Raw genomic sequence first — 13,475 nt, forward strand, 5'->3', positions numbered from 1 at the left:
CTGCACTCCAGCCTGGCAGCCTGGGCAACAGAGCAAGACTCTGTCTCAAAGAAAAGAAAGAAACTGGCCTGAGAGGTCAGGCATGGTGGCTCATGCCTCTAATCCCAGCACTTTGGGAGGCTGAGGCGGGCAGATTACTTGAGGCTGGGAGTTCGAGACCAGTCTGGCCAACATGGCGAAACCTCATCTCTACTAAAAATACAAAAATTAGCTGGGGTGGTGGTGCATGCCTGTAAACTCATCTACTTGGGAGGTTGAGGCAGGAGGATCACTTGAACCCAGGAGGAGGAGGTTGCAGTGAGCTGAGATCGTGCCACTGAACTCCAGCCTGGGCAACAAAGCAAGACTCCTTCAAGAAGGGGACGGGAGGGGAGGGGAGGGGAGAAAGGGAGGGGAGACATGGACAGAGGGAGGGAGGGAGAAAGGGAGGCAGGGAAGAAGGGAGACAGAGAGAGGGAGGGAGGGGGGAAAGGAGGGAGAGAGAGAGAAAGAGAGAAAGAGGCATGAGAAAATAATTAAGAACTGAAACAATTTATTGGATTCTAATGTCACTTTGTCCCATTAGGGTAGAGAAAGGGATGCAACTAAACATAGTAAGGAGAAAAATGGAATCAGGATACAAATTAAGAATCTTCAAAGGATCTGGCAGGGCGCAGTGGCTCAAGCCTGTAATCCCAGCAGTTTGGGAGGCCGAGACGGGCAGATCACGAGATCAGGAGACTGAGACCATCCTGGCTAACACGGTGAAACCCCTTCTCTACTAAAAAATACAAAAAAAAAACTAGCCAGGTGAGGTGGCGGGCGCCTGTAGTCCCAGCTACTCGGGAGGCTGAGGCAGGAGAATAGCGTAAACCCAGGAGGCACAGCTTGCAGTGAGCTGAGATCCGGCTACTGCACTCCAGCCTGGGTGACAGAGCGAGACTCCGTCTCAAAAAAAAAAAAAAAGAATTTTCAAAGGATCATACAGGAGACTATAAAATAAACTATTACTCTCCTAAGATTTGGTTATGATCATTTTAACACAAATTTAATAAACAAAAATACAGTATATTCCACTATACCATAACTTAACTTGAAATTTTAATTCTATGCACAGAAAAATGTGAATTATTTAAAGGGTAAGATATAGAACGAAGACTGTGCCACTGAAGAGACACCACTCCCACCATGCTCAAGCAAGTCTTCCACAGATGAGTCAATGTGAAGAACTCATTACATAGACAGCACGGCATACCCTCAGCATACATTACTCCTAGGATTATCTCAGTAGTTGTTCATTTGGCTCAGGAGCACTACAGCTATAAGTGAAAGCAACTACCCATGGGCAATTTACAGTCTAATTGGAAAGATAATGGATATACAAATGAATAATTACTAAAAAATACGAAGTTTTTTCAATATCACAGTCTGATGTAACTGAGTACTAAACAGTATGATAAAATTGTATACTAGTAAACAGTAAGATGCTAATGGTGGTACACAAAAAACAGATACCTGGTTAAACCATCTATATCTCTATTTAAATTTCCAAACTTAAATATATTTTTTAAGTTTGTTTTCATAAGAACAGTGCCTTGTACATAATAAAAGCTCAAGAATTATTTAGTGACTTACCTAAATCTAAGCCCACCACACTGCCTGCCTTCCTGTCACTATGGGTGAACTGTCTATGCCCCTAACAAAGGCCATTCCTCTTCATTTCTGTGCTCACCCCTACTTCTACTCACCCATAAAAGGACACTGCTCCTCCCTTCTTTCCTCTACATTGTCGATTTTTCCCTGCTTCCCTAGACAATCTTCATTAGCTTACAACCTTGCTATAAAATCTTCGTTTTCAAAATAAAATAAACAAGTCTCCTATGTTGCCTTCCAGTTACCACCCAACATTCCTCTTAATGTAAGTTCTCAAAAAAAAGCCATCTCTATTTCCTCTCCTTCTATTTTCTCTTATACCTACTTCAGTAACCTTCACATTGGCAAATCCAGTAGTCACTTCTCAGTGTTCCTCTGACTTGACCTACTAGCAGCAGTTCACAGCGTAATCTGTTCTCTTCCTACAGTATCTTGACTTGTCCTCTGAAACACGATTCTCACTGGCTATTTCATCTCATTTTAAGGGCTGAGCCACCCACCCTCACTTACCTGCCTTCCAAAGGTTGAACTACCTGAGGGATCAGTCATGTTGCTTCTCTTATCCTATCCATGCACACCTCCCTAACTGATCTCGTGCAGACATGTGGCTTTAAATACCATCTAACCACTGCTAATTTCTAAATTTTTATCTCCAGCCACAATCTCCCTTATGATTTCCAACCCCCAACTTGATATCTCTACCTAGATGCAGACAAATTATTAGTAAGGAGTAAACAGGACAAATGTCTCCTGGAAGAATAAACAAAAAAGGACTTCATAATTTAGAGCCTGATATCATATTGATGATGTAACGGTAATGAAGAGAGAAAGAACTGGACTCAAGAAGAAAAGAGAAATAGTTCTGCATTAAAACATGCTAAAGTGAAGGTCTGATGGAATATCAAAAAATATATACATTTGTATAGTTAGAAAAAAGGAACCAGAAAAAAGGTGATAGATTGAAGATGATGTAGATTTTAGTTTTTAAGGTAGTTCCATCCTAAAACACAAATAAAAATTCCTTCCTTTGACCTTATATATTCTTTCTTCTTTGTCTAATTTGCATTTCTCCAATGACCAAAATGTTTAGTATTATTTCATCTGTTTAATGGCCAATTACATATATTCTTTTTTTTTTTTTTTTTTTTCAAGATAGAGTCTCACTCTGTCGCCCAGGCTGGAGTACAGTGGTGTGATCTCAGTTCCCTGCAACCTCTGCCTCCCGGGTTCAGGCAATTCTCTTGCCTCAGCTTCCCAAGTAGCTGGGATTACAGGTGTGCGCCACTGCATCCAGCTAATTTTTGTATTTTTAGTAGAAACAGGGTTTCACCATGTTGGCCAGGGTGGTCTTGAACTCCTGACCTCAGGTGATCCGCCTGCCTCAGCATCCCAAAGTGTTGGGATTACAGGCATGAGCCATTGCGCCTGGCCACATATGTTCTTTTCTACAATACCTACTCAACTCTTTTGCCCCTTTTTTAAAAAATTAGGTTGACTGTCTTACTGAGTTATGAGTTCTTTATCTATTATGGATACAGGTTCTTGGTCAGAGCTATGTGTGGCAAATATTTCCTCCCAATCTATGACTTGCCTTTTCATTTTCTTAGGGGTATCTATCCATGAGCAAAAATTTTTAATTTTGATTAAGTCCAAATTAGTAATTTTTTCTTCTATAGCTCATGCTTTTTGTGTCCTAAGAAATATTTACTTAATCCAACACCATGAAGATTTTCTCCTAGAAAAGTTTCTTCTAGAATTTCATGACTTTATCTTTTACATTTAGGTCTATGATTCATTTTGGGTTAATTTCTGTGTTTGATGTGAGGAAAGACTTATCCAGTTATTTCAGCACAATTCATTGAAAAAATTATTCTTTTTCCACATAACCCTGACACCTTTGCTGAAAATCAGTTGACCATATAAGTTTTGGTTCATTTTCTGAACCTCAATGTTTGAACTATATTCATTTATCCTTTATACCATACCACACTGTCTTGATTACTATGGCTCTATGATAAAGTCTTACATCTCAAACTGTGTTCTTCCTTTTAAAAATCATTTTCTCTTTTAAATTTTTTTTTTGTTTTTTGAGACAGAGTCTTACTGCATCACCCAGGCTAGAGTGCAGTGGTGCAAACCCGGCTCACTGCAACTGCCACCTCCTGGGTTCAAGTGATTCTCCTGCCTCAACCTCCCAAGTAGCTGGAATTACAAGCATGTGTCACCACATTCAGCTAATTTTTGTATTTTTAGTAGAGATGGGGTTTCACCATGTTGGCCATGCTGGTCTCAAACTCCCAACCTCAAGTGATTCACTTGCCTCAGCCTCCCATACTGCTGGGATTACAGGTGTGAACCAGCACACCCGGCCAATTTTTTTTTTTAAGACAGTCTTGCTTTGTCACAGGTTGGACTACAGTGGCATGATCTCAGCTCACTGCAGCCTCAATCTCCTGGGCTCGAGCAGTCCTCCCACCTCGGCCTCCCAAGTAGCTGGGACTCCAGGCACATGCCACCACACCCAGTTGATTTTTTTTTTTTTTTTTAAGTAGAGATTGGTCTTGCTATTTTGCCCAGGCTGGTCTTGAATTCCTCCTGCCTCGGCCTCCCAAAGTGCTGGGATTACAGGTGTGAATGTGCCACTGTGCCCAGCCTAAAATCATTTTTTCCATTCTAGGTTCTCTGTATTTCCATTTAAACATGAAAATGCGGTTTTTTTTTTTTTTTAAGTTTTCTGGGAGTATGGTTGGGATTACATTCAATCTATAGAAAAAATAAGCTTATCTTAATAATATGCTTTCAAATCCACCACTATGGTATATCCCTCTATTAACTTTCAGCAACATTTACATTTTCTATGAAAGGTCTTACACACTTCTGTCAAATTTCCTCTTAAATATTTTTATTTCTTTATGGTCATGTAAATGGAACTGTTTTAGAAATTTCAGTTTGATTGTAGGTTGGTTACATATAGAAATACCGTTGATTTTCATGCACGGACTTTGTATCCTATAACCTCGTTAAATTCACTAATTAGAATTCACTTACTAAAATAGCTTAGTATTATCTGGGAATAAAAAAAGATTTATTTTTTCCTTTCCCTTATGTATGTCCTTTATTTCACTGACCTCCAGTACAATGTTGAACATAAGCTTTGACAGCAGAGATCTTTGCCTTGTTCCTGATCTTAGGTAGAAAGCATTCCTTCTCAATGATCTCACCATTAAGAATGTTGCTTTTTCACAGATGTGCTGTGTCAAGTTGAGGAATTTCACTCACATTTCTAGTATTCTGAGAGTTATTATTGCCAAAATGTTTTTTTTTTTTTTTTTTTTTTTTTTTTTTTAGAAAGCGGGTCTCACTATGTTGCCCTGGCTAGACTGTAGTGGCTATGCACAGGTACAATCATAATGCACTGCTACCCTGAACTCTTAGCCACAAGGGATCCTCCCATCTCAGTCTCTCAAGTGGCTGGAATGACAGGCATATGCCAATGTGCCCAGCTAGTTCAGCCTTTAAAACTATAAATTTCCTTCTAAATACTGCTTCAGCTGCATCCCACAAGTTCTGACATGTTGAGTTTTCAGTATCATTCAGTGTAAGACAGTCTTTGATTTCTTCTTTGATCAATGAGTTATTTAGTAGTGGGCTTTTTCATTTTAATGTATTTGGAGATTTTTCATGGTTATTGATTTCTAATTTAACTCAGCTGCAATCAGAACACATATGTATGTAACTTCAATTCTTTTACACTCATAAATTTAAGACTTAATATATTAAGACTTGCCTTATAACTCAGCAAATAGTCTACCATGGTGAATGTTCAACACCAAACAACATTTGCTGTTGTTGGGTATTTTATAGATATCAGCTAGGATATCTATATCCTAGCTGGGATATCAGTTGGATATAGAATCCAATTCTCTAATGCTTACAGTTTTTATGGTATATCTTTATCCACCATATTACTTTCAGCCTATTTGTGTGTTTGAATATAACATGTGTCTCTTGTAGACAGCACATAGTTGGTTTTTTAAAAAAATCTTACAATCTCTGCCTTTTGGAGTGTATGGTCCATTTCCAATTATCATAACTATTTATATGGCTGAATTTAGGTCTTTATTTTGATATAAGTTTTCTATTTGTTTCATCTTATTTGTTCTTCTGTTCCTCCTTTACAGGCTTATTAAATAAAAAAAATTTGGCATATCATTTTTATTCCCCTATTTATAGTTTTAAGCTATATTTATTTGTGTGAGTACGTTTTACTTGCTCTAGGGAGTACAATGTGCATACTTACCACAACCTACTTCATATTAATACTGTTAATGCTTCATGTTAATACAAAATAAAGTTGCGCCAGCTTATCTACCTCCTTGACTCCTTCACCTTGTAGTACTATTGTCATACCCAAACCTGCTTTACTTCCTGTGCATTCATATTTAAAATAGTATTTACTAGGCTACTCAAGATCAAAATTAGGAAATCATTCTAGATTCCTCCCCCTCCCTTACCCCCTACATTTAATCAATAACTCCTGTTAATTCTAATTCTTAATATCCAACAACATCCTTCCTCATCTGTCTTCACTGCCACTACCAGACTCTTTCCTTCTGCATCTTTTACCCGGATTACTGCAATCAACTCCTCACTGGTCTCTGTTCTTAAAGTTTCACCATCCTCATATGGCTACCCTGCCATTTATACAGTTCCCACAATACTCATTCTGATAAGCAAATCTTACATCATTCTTCTGAGCTAAAGTTTTCAATGGCTCCTATTTGCAAAGAGGATAAAATCTAATCTCCATGGTATAGCACACAAAGCCCACTGTGACCTGGCCCACTGTCTATCACTGTCTAACCCCATTGACCACCAGCATCAGATAACATTTTATATACCAAATGATAGAAAGCTGCTTATAATTTCCTGAACACAACTGGCTCTCTCATACTTTTGTATATGTAAAATGGCCATTTCCTCTGCCTGATTCATGTAGGGAAAGCAAATGCCTATTCATGCTTACCTCTCAACTGCAATCTTCTTTACATAATCTCATTCTACAAAGCAGTCCCTCATTCCTCTACATACTTTGTACATTTTCTACCAATAAACTTATTGCATTTTAGTGCAGCAGTTTGCTCTCATCTCTCTCCCCTCAGTGTTTATCTTCTTAAAGACAGAAAATGTCTTTTCACTTTATTTTTCAATCCTCAGTACTAAGTAGGCATGCCAATAATTATCTGCTTATTCAACAAATAAGTTATGAAGGTGATATATAAATACATGAAAAAGAATAGTTTCTCCTAAAGTAATTGTGGAGAATGAATAGTTACTTTAGGAATGATAGGGAGCTAATGATAATGATAATCATAATGGCCCACACATCACATGTTATGTACCCAGCTTGTGTTTCATACATTATCACAAAAACAGTATGGGATGCATGTTATAATGAAACTCATTTTGTAGATGAATAAAGGCACAAAATGTTAAAAAGTTGCTCAAGGTCACAGTAAGTGACAAACTCAAGACAAAGAGAGATCTATGCTAACCGCTATTCTACTCTGCTTTTCAATACAGCCAAATGTTAAATCATCACTGCTATTTCTAGGGCTTTGCTACCCCTTACTGCTTTATAACTGCCTTCCTCTTTCTCCACTTTCACTTTTCTCCGTGTTTTTAGGTTCTTCTATCTTTCTTCATTTTCTTTCTTCCTTTCACTTTCTTTTCCTTTAATTCTCTATTCAATTTCCATAATGAACATAACCTATACTATACAATCAAGTATTTCCTCCTAATATACCTTCTCTTTTCTTTTTTTTAATCAAGGAAAACAAAGTTAAGAAATAGTTAGGAAAGAGCTGAGTTAGGATTGCATACGTTACCTCCTGAAAGAAGTTTCAAGAAACTGAGAAAACTAAGAACAGACCTTTGAATATGGCAAAAGAAAAACCTGTGATAATTGAGAGAGCAATATTTTAGCTAAATTATGGAAGAAAAAGCTGTAAGGAATACTAATGCTTAGTAAGAAAATGAAGCCAATTTCTGAAGAACATTATTTGAAAAACTTAATATAAAACAACATAAAAAACTAAGATTGCAGCTAGAAAGGATAGTTGAATCAAATGAAGGTGCGGGGGCGGGGGGGTTGTGATTTGCTTTTTGTTTGTTTAAAGAAATCTGAGCATAAGTGGCCAGGCACAGTGGCTCATGCCTGTAATCCCAGCACTTTCGGAGACCGCAGCAGGCGGAACACTTGAGCTCATGAGTTCAAGACCAGCCTGGCCAACGTGGCAAAATCTTGTCTCTACTAAAAATACAAAAAAAAAAAAAAAAAAAAATTAGCCAGGTGTGGCAGTACACGCCTGTAGTCCCAGCTACTCTGGTGGCTGAGGCAGGAGAATCACTTGAATCCAGGAGGCAGAGGTTGCAGTGAGCCAAGATCGTGCCTCTGCACTCCAGCCTGGGTGACACAGTGAGGTTCTGTCTCAAAAAAAAAAAGAAAAAAGAAAGGAAAAAAAAAATCTGAGCATAAGTAACTGTTAAAAGTTAAACCAGTTTCTCTACTGCAGAAAACAAAACTGTTAGTTCTATGACCACAAGAACTTTGTCTTGTTCACTGCTATCACACCCAAGGCTTGGCACCTAGTAGATACTGACTACTATAAATACTATTATTCTAATAAAAAAAATCGATAAAGTATATATAGTCCAAGCTGGGTGCGGTGGCTCACACATGTAATCTCATCACTTTGGGAAGCTGAGGGAGGTGGATCATTTGAGGTCAGGAGTTTGAGACCAGCCTGGCCAACACGGTGAAGCCCCGTATCCACTAAAAATACAAAAAAAATTACCTGGGCATGGTTGCGCACACCTGTAATCTCAGCAACTCGGGAGGCTGAGGCAGGAGAATTGTATGAACCCAGGAGGGGGAAGTTGCAGTGAGCCAAAATGCACTACTGTGCTCCAGCCTGGGTGAGAGTGAAACTCTGTCTTAAAAAAAAAAAATTGTATACTCCATTTTTAAATTACAGTTTAATCCTATATCTTCTACCAACTGAATGAGTACCGTATTAAACGTTCATTCATTCATTCAAATATTTGTAGAGTACATACTATTTTCCAGGTACTATATTCTAGGCAATGGGAATGTAGCAGTGGACAAAACAAAACCATCCTTGCTCTAATGAGAGGAACTGAACACACATCACACACACACACAAAAAGATGCTGAGAGTGATATGTCCTAAAATGAATACAAAAGCATAATAATGACATTTAGTGATAATAGGAAGTGGGAGTAATATTTTATATAGAATGGTCATGCAAGGTCTCTCTGTTTAGATGATGTTCAAATGAGAAAGTGAGTAAGGCAAGTAACCAAACAGTACTACTACAGACCCATGCAACTGTAAATCCAAAGACCTGAGGAGGGAGAGCACTAAGTATGTATGAGGAAGATCAAGGAGGCCACCATGGCTGAAGTAAAGGAAGCAAAGGAAAGCATAACAGAACCAGCTGCAATAGATCCATAATTCATCTATAACAATTGTAATAGTACCTAATTATTAATGGAGTCTTTCATACATGGATAGTTTTTAAACTAATATGTGAAGGGGCAGAAATTTAGAAAAAAATCAAATTCATTACCTTGCAAAAATTCTCTGTTTTGGTATTTTCCCTTATATAGCCAAAACTTCTGATTGTTCCAATAATGCAAACAAAACCCAGAAGTACAAGATATTATTCTAAGAGTTAAAAATACTACACATTACAAGAACTTTAATATCCATGAGTCTCAAGTATGATATAACACCAACTTCCTTACAGAAAGCAGTGTCCTGCTCAGAAGATGTGAATATCTTTCGGACAAGTTTGCTGGGATATCCTTTGGACAAGACATCGAGTGGAGCACTAGTGTTCAATTCTAAGAGTTAGAAGTTAAGAGGAATCCACACTAGTGTAATTCTGATTTTCTAATCATGTCCCTTTCTCTCTTACCTGACAATAACTTAGTACAGTATAAAAGAATTTAACTGCTCCCATATATGCCACAGTACCTATCACAGGTTAAGTCAAGACTTTTGTTTGGCTGGGCACGGTGGCTCACGTTGTAATCCCAGCACTTTGGGAGGCTAAGCACTTTAGGAGGCTGAGGCAGGCAGATTACCTGAGGTCAGGAGTTCAGGACCAGCCTGGCCAACATGTCTCTACTAAAAATACAAAAATTAGCAGGGCATGGTGGCAAGTACCTGTAATCGCAGCTACTTGGGAGGTTGAGGCAGAATCACTTGAACCCAGGAGGTGGAGGTTGCAGTGAGCCAAGATTGCGCCCCTGCACTCCAGCCTGGCCGACAGAGGAAAACTCTGTCTCAAAAAAAAAAAAAAAGATATTTTTCACACTAGCATTTTTGGTTTCTAAATGCTAATTTATAAATAAGACTATAAATAAAAAAGTTTCCATTAACAAAACATATCTATATTAGAGATGAAAGAATTACAGAGGGTACTTATATTGGGGAGGAAGCCAGACGATAAGCAAAATAAAATCAAATTTCTTAGAAGGAATTTTAAAAAACAGGTTTTAATTTTTTTAATAAAACAAAAAAGAAATATTGAGAAAACAAGCCAAATGTGCATTTGAAAAATAAAGAACTTGCCTACAGTTATGTAAGCAATTAAAATAAAATGAATAAAACTGCAGCATTAAGCAAGCTGCAAAATGTACACACGCCCACTCCCATTAGTAAAACTGGAAATGGGAAACTAATGAGCTCAGCTGCAGGAGCTTGTTTTTTAATTTTCTCCACTTGCTCAAAATGTAATTTCTATTTCACACTGAAGACTTTTGTTGGATATAGGGGGAATCAAATGTTCTTAAACAAGAATCTGAATGAGCTTTGAAAATGCATAATAGAAGCTTCATTTGCTCTAATGCACATCTCACGTATTCCGTTTAACATTTTTGACAGGTTAATCGTTTGTCTTCATGTTTAAAGAACACAAATATTTTACTAGTGCCATTAAACAGATCATGTTGGGGTGAAAAGAAGGTGTCAGAGAAGGGAAAAGGTCCATCTCTTCTCTCAAGGTGCCTAAGCAAATAGGAGGGGAAAAACATACTTAGGTACTTGACCATGATATGTGAAGTTGTAATTCATTATGAAAGGAGAAATAAAGTAAAGCTCACTAATAGACATTTTATTAGGAAAGTTATTATTTGGAATAAAGAAATAAGTTATTTGAAAACTAAAAAATGTTCCAAATATTGAGATGACTATGGGAAGAAAAAACAAAAAGCCCTCAAGGCTAAAAAAAAAAAAAGAAGTTAAAAGGGTTATGCAGAGAATGGATAAAGTAGCAAAAGTGACAAAATTAATGTCTCTTAAAAATCAGTTCATCATGGAAAGCAAGGAGCTAGATATCTAGAATACAAATATATTAGTATTCATTTTTGGTTTTGACTATATTTAGTACTGTTTGTTTTGCTCTGATTTGAGCTTGAATTTAATTAAACACAAAAAATTTATGAGAAATATTTTCATCAAATTCAACTGCAATTTTGGTTTAATTTTTAAAATATGTTCAGTTTTAGGTCTTACTTAAGAGAGAATATAAACTGGATTCCATGATAACAGATACTGCGGTAAGGGAAATCGCTAATAAAAAGTGCCAGACACCAGTTCAAAATCTAATAAATATTTATGACTTAATGCATGCTATCAAAAATAATCAAACAAAACTCTAACACAACAAAAGAACTAGAAAGTCCATTTGAATTTAATTTACAGGTCATGATCTAGAATTCAGACAAGTTGTTAGTGGCTAGGATATATAAACATTTTAGCAGGATATTTTTAGTTCAACTAGAGTTAAAATTTGGAGACAAACCTACTAACACAATTTTAAAACATTTGTTCTGTTTACACTACAAATTTTTATTTGAAATAATAATATACCAGACATCCAGCACTACCTAAAACAAACTGTGTCAGTAAGTGAACTTGTTTTTCCTCCCAAATGCACTCCATTTCTATTAATGATGGCACTTATTAGGAGAGGTCTCTAGTCTTAAAAAACCTCAGTATCATTTGACTCTTCCTTTTCTCCCCCTCAACCTGTCCATTCCTAATTAATTGCTAAGTCTTAATATCCTTGATGTTCATACACTTCACTCCAGTCTTGTTATGAAGACCTTAGCTTCAACATTACACTTATTAGTCTCTTGCCATTGCACCCAAACTGGTTTCCCTGTCTCTCATTTCAATTATCTTAAAACCTCTTGCCAGATTAAAGCTCTAAAGAACAGATTATGTCACTCCCATCTCAAAAACTTCTAAGGTAGTCCTGCTGAATACAGAATGCAGATATTCATGCTCATTAGCCCATCATTCAAAGTTCTTCTCAATACGACATCAATCTACCTTTCCAACATCATTTCCCATTATTCTCTTCTATGTCAATGTAAGGGTACCATTCTCCATAGTCAAAGAGAGCTAATTAATATTGTACCTGGCCTATGATTTCTGACTTAGTGTTTATGATTAATTCACTCCTTCTACTTAAAATAATATTCTCCTCAATCAATTCATCCAATTACTGTTACCTTATTTATGTTTAAATGTTACCTCTTTTATGATGACTTCCCTGATTCCCCACCTATGTGTAAACTCCACCTCCACTGAACACCCCTAGCACTTCTTAAATTTATTATATAATACCTCACACTTTATAACATAGCTCCTTATTTAGTGATCTTAACTTTCTTATTCGATTTCTTAAGGAGAAAATATCCATAAGCAGAAAACTTCTTAAGAGAAATTACCTCCAGAGCCATGCATATGGTCAATATTCATACATACGTTTAACACTTTTAAATAAATGGGCATACATATTATATTGATAAACAGGGATGAAAGCCAATAAAACAGTATGATGATAATATACTGAGTGGATAATACATTCCACTAATTGAGAGCTAGACTTTGATCTAAATTTTAAAAACTGGTATTATAAAGTAACTAGGTTTTCAAATCATATTAGATTACTAGTATTAATGCCAAAGCAGGGAAAAAAAAAATCAAACCCATAGGTTCTTGGAACTCAAACTCAAATACCAGGACATACTATTTATTCTACATATATATGAACAATTTTGTTTCCTAACTAAGCAAAGTTCACAAGAAAGTTGTCGACAGGATATTGAAATAATAGGAATTCTCTTACTTTGAGAAACCTTTGGAAATCTTTTACCCAGCTTCTTCTTTAATCGATTAAGTTCAGGCATTATTTCTGGAACAGCTACATAAAAGTCTACAACAATTTCATCATCCCAAATCTGAAAATAAAAAAAAAAAGAAAGGTGACCTCAGATGAGATGAAAAGCTTTATCGTTCTGAAAAAGTACAATGTAGTCATTTCCTTTATAATTCAGAAAACAGACATTAAGCACAATTCTTTTCTTCAAACACAAGGATCATACAAATACACCTGCCAAGTATAAAAACCATCAGAAGCAAAACATTTTCCTTTACTTTAAAAACAGTCACATCCATTAAAAAAATAATAATAATTGTTTCTTCCTTTGGGTTGTGTTAAGCAAAAGTGTCACAAGTTAAAACACAGCGATGAATGTGTGCATGGCTCACAGAATCCCACAAAGTTAAATTCATATATTTATTAAAACTGAAGAAACCTAAAAAAGCTGAAAATTTTGCAACAGATCACATGTAAAATTAATAACCACTAACTGCCAAACTCACTAGCAACCACTAGCTTCCTAAATTTAGAGCATCAGAGAACTGAATTTATAATTATTTTCACAAAGAACTGAAACTGAA

At 36.5% G+C, this 13,475-nt stretch overlaps 1 protein-coding gene across 1 annotated transcript in view; it reads right to left on the reverse strand.

The window, feature by feature from the left end:
- MRPL1 (mitochondrial ribosomal protein L1) overlaps positions 1 to 13,475 on the reverse strand; it is a 92,276-nt gene that overhangs the window by 42,952 nt on the left and 35,849 nt on the right. Inside the window, exon 6 of the mRNA XM_010384576.2 lies at positions 12,862 to 12,973. Within this exon, the coding sequence (XP_010382878.1) occupies positions 12,862 to 12,973 (112 nt within the window). The remainder of the gene's footprint in view (positions 1 to 12,861; positions 12,974 to 13,475) is intronic.

The sequence above is a fragment of the Rhinopithecus roxellana genome, chromosome 2, assembly GCF_007565055.1.
Source record: "Rhinopithecus roxellana isolate Shanxi Qingling chromosome 2, ASM756505v1, whole genome shotgun sequence".
NCBI lineage: Eukaryota > Metazoa > Chordata > Mammalia > Primates > Cercopithecidae > Rhinopithecus > Rhinopithecus roxellana.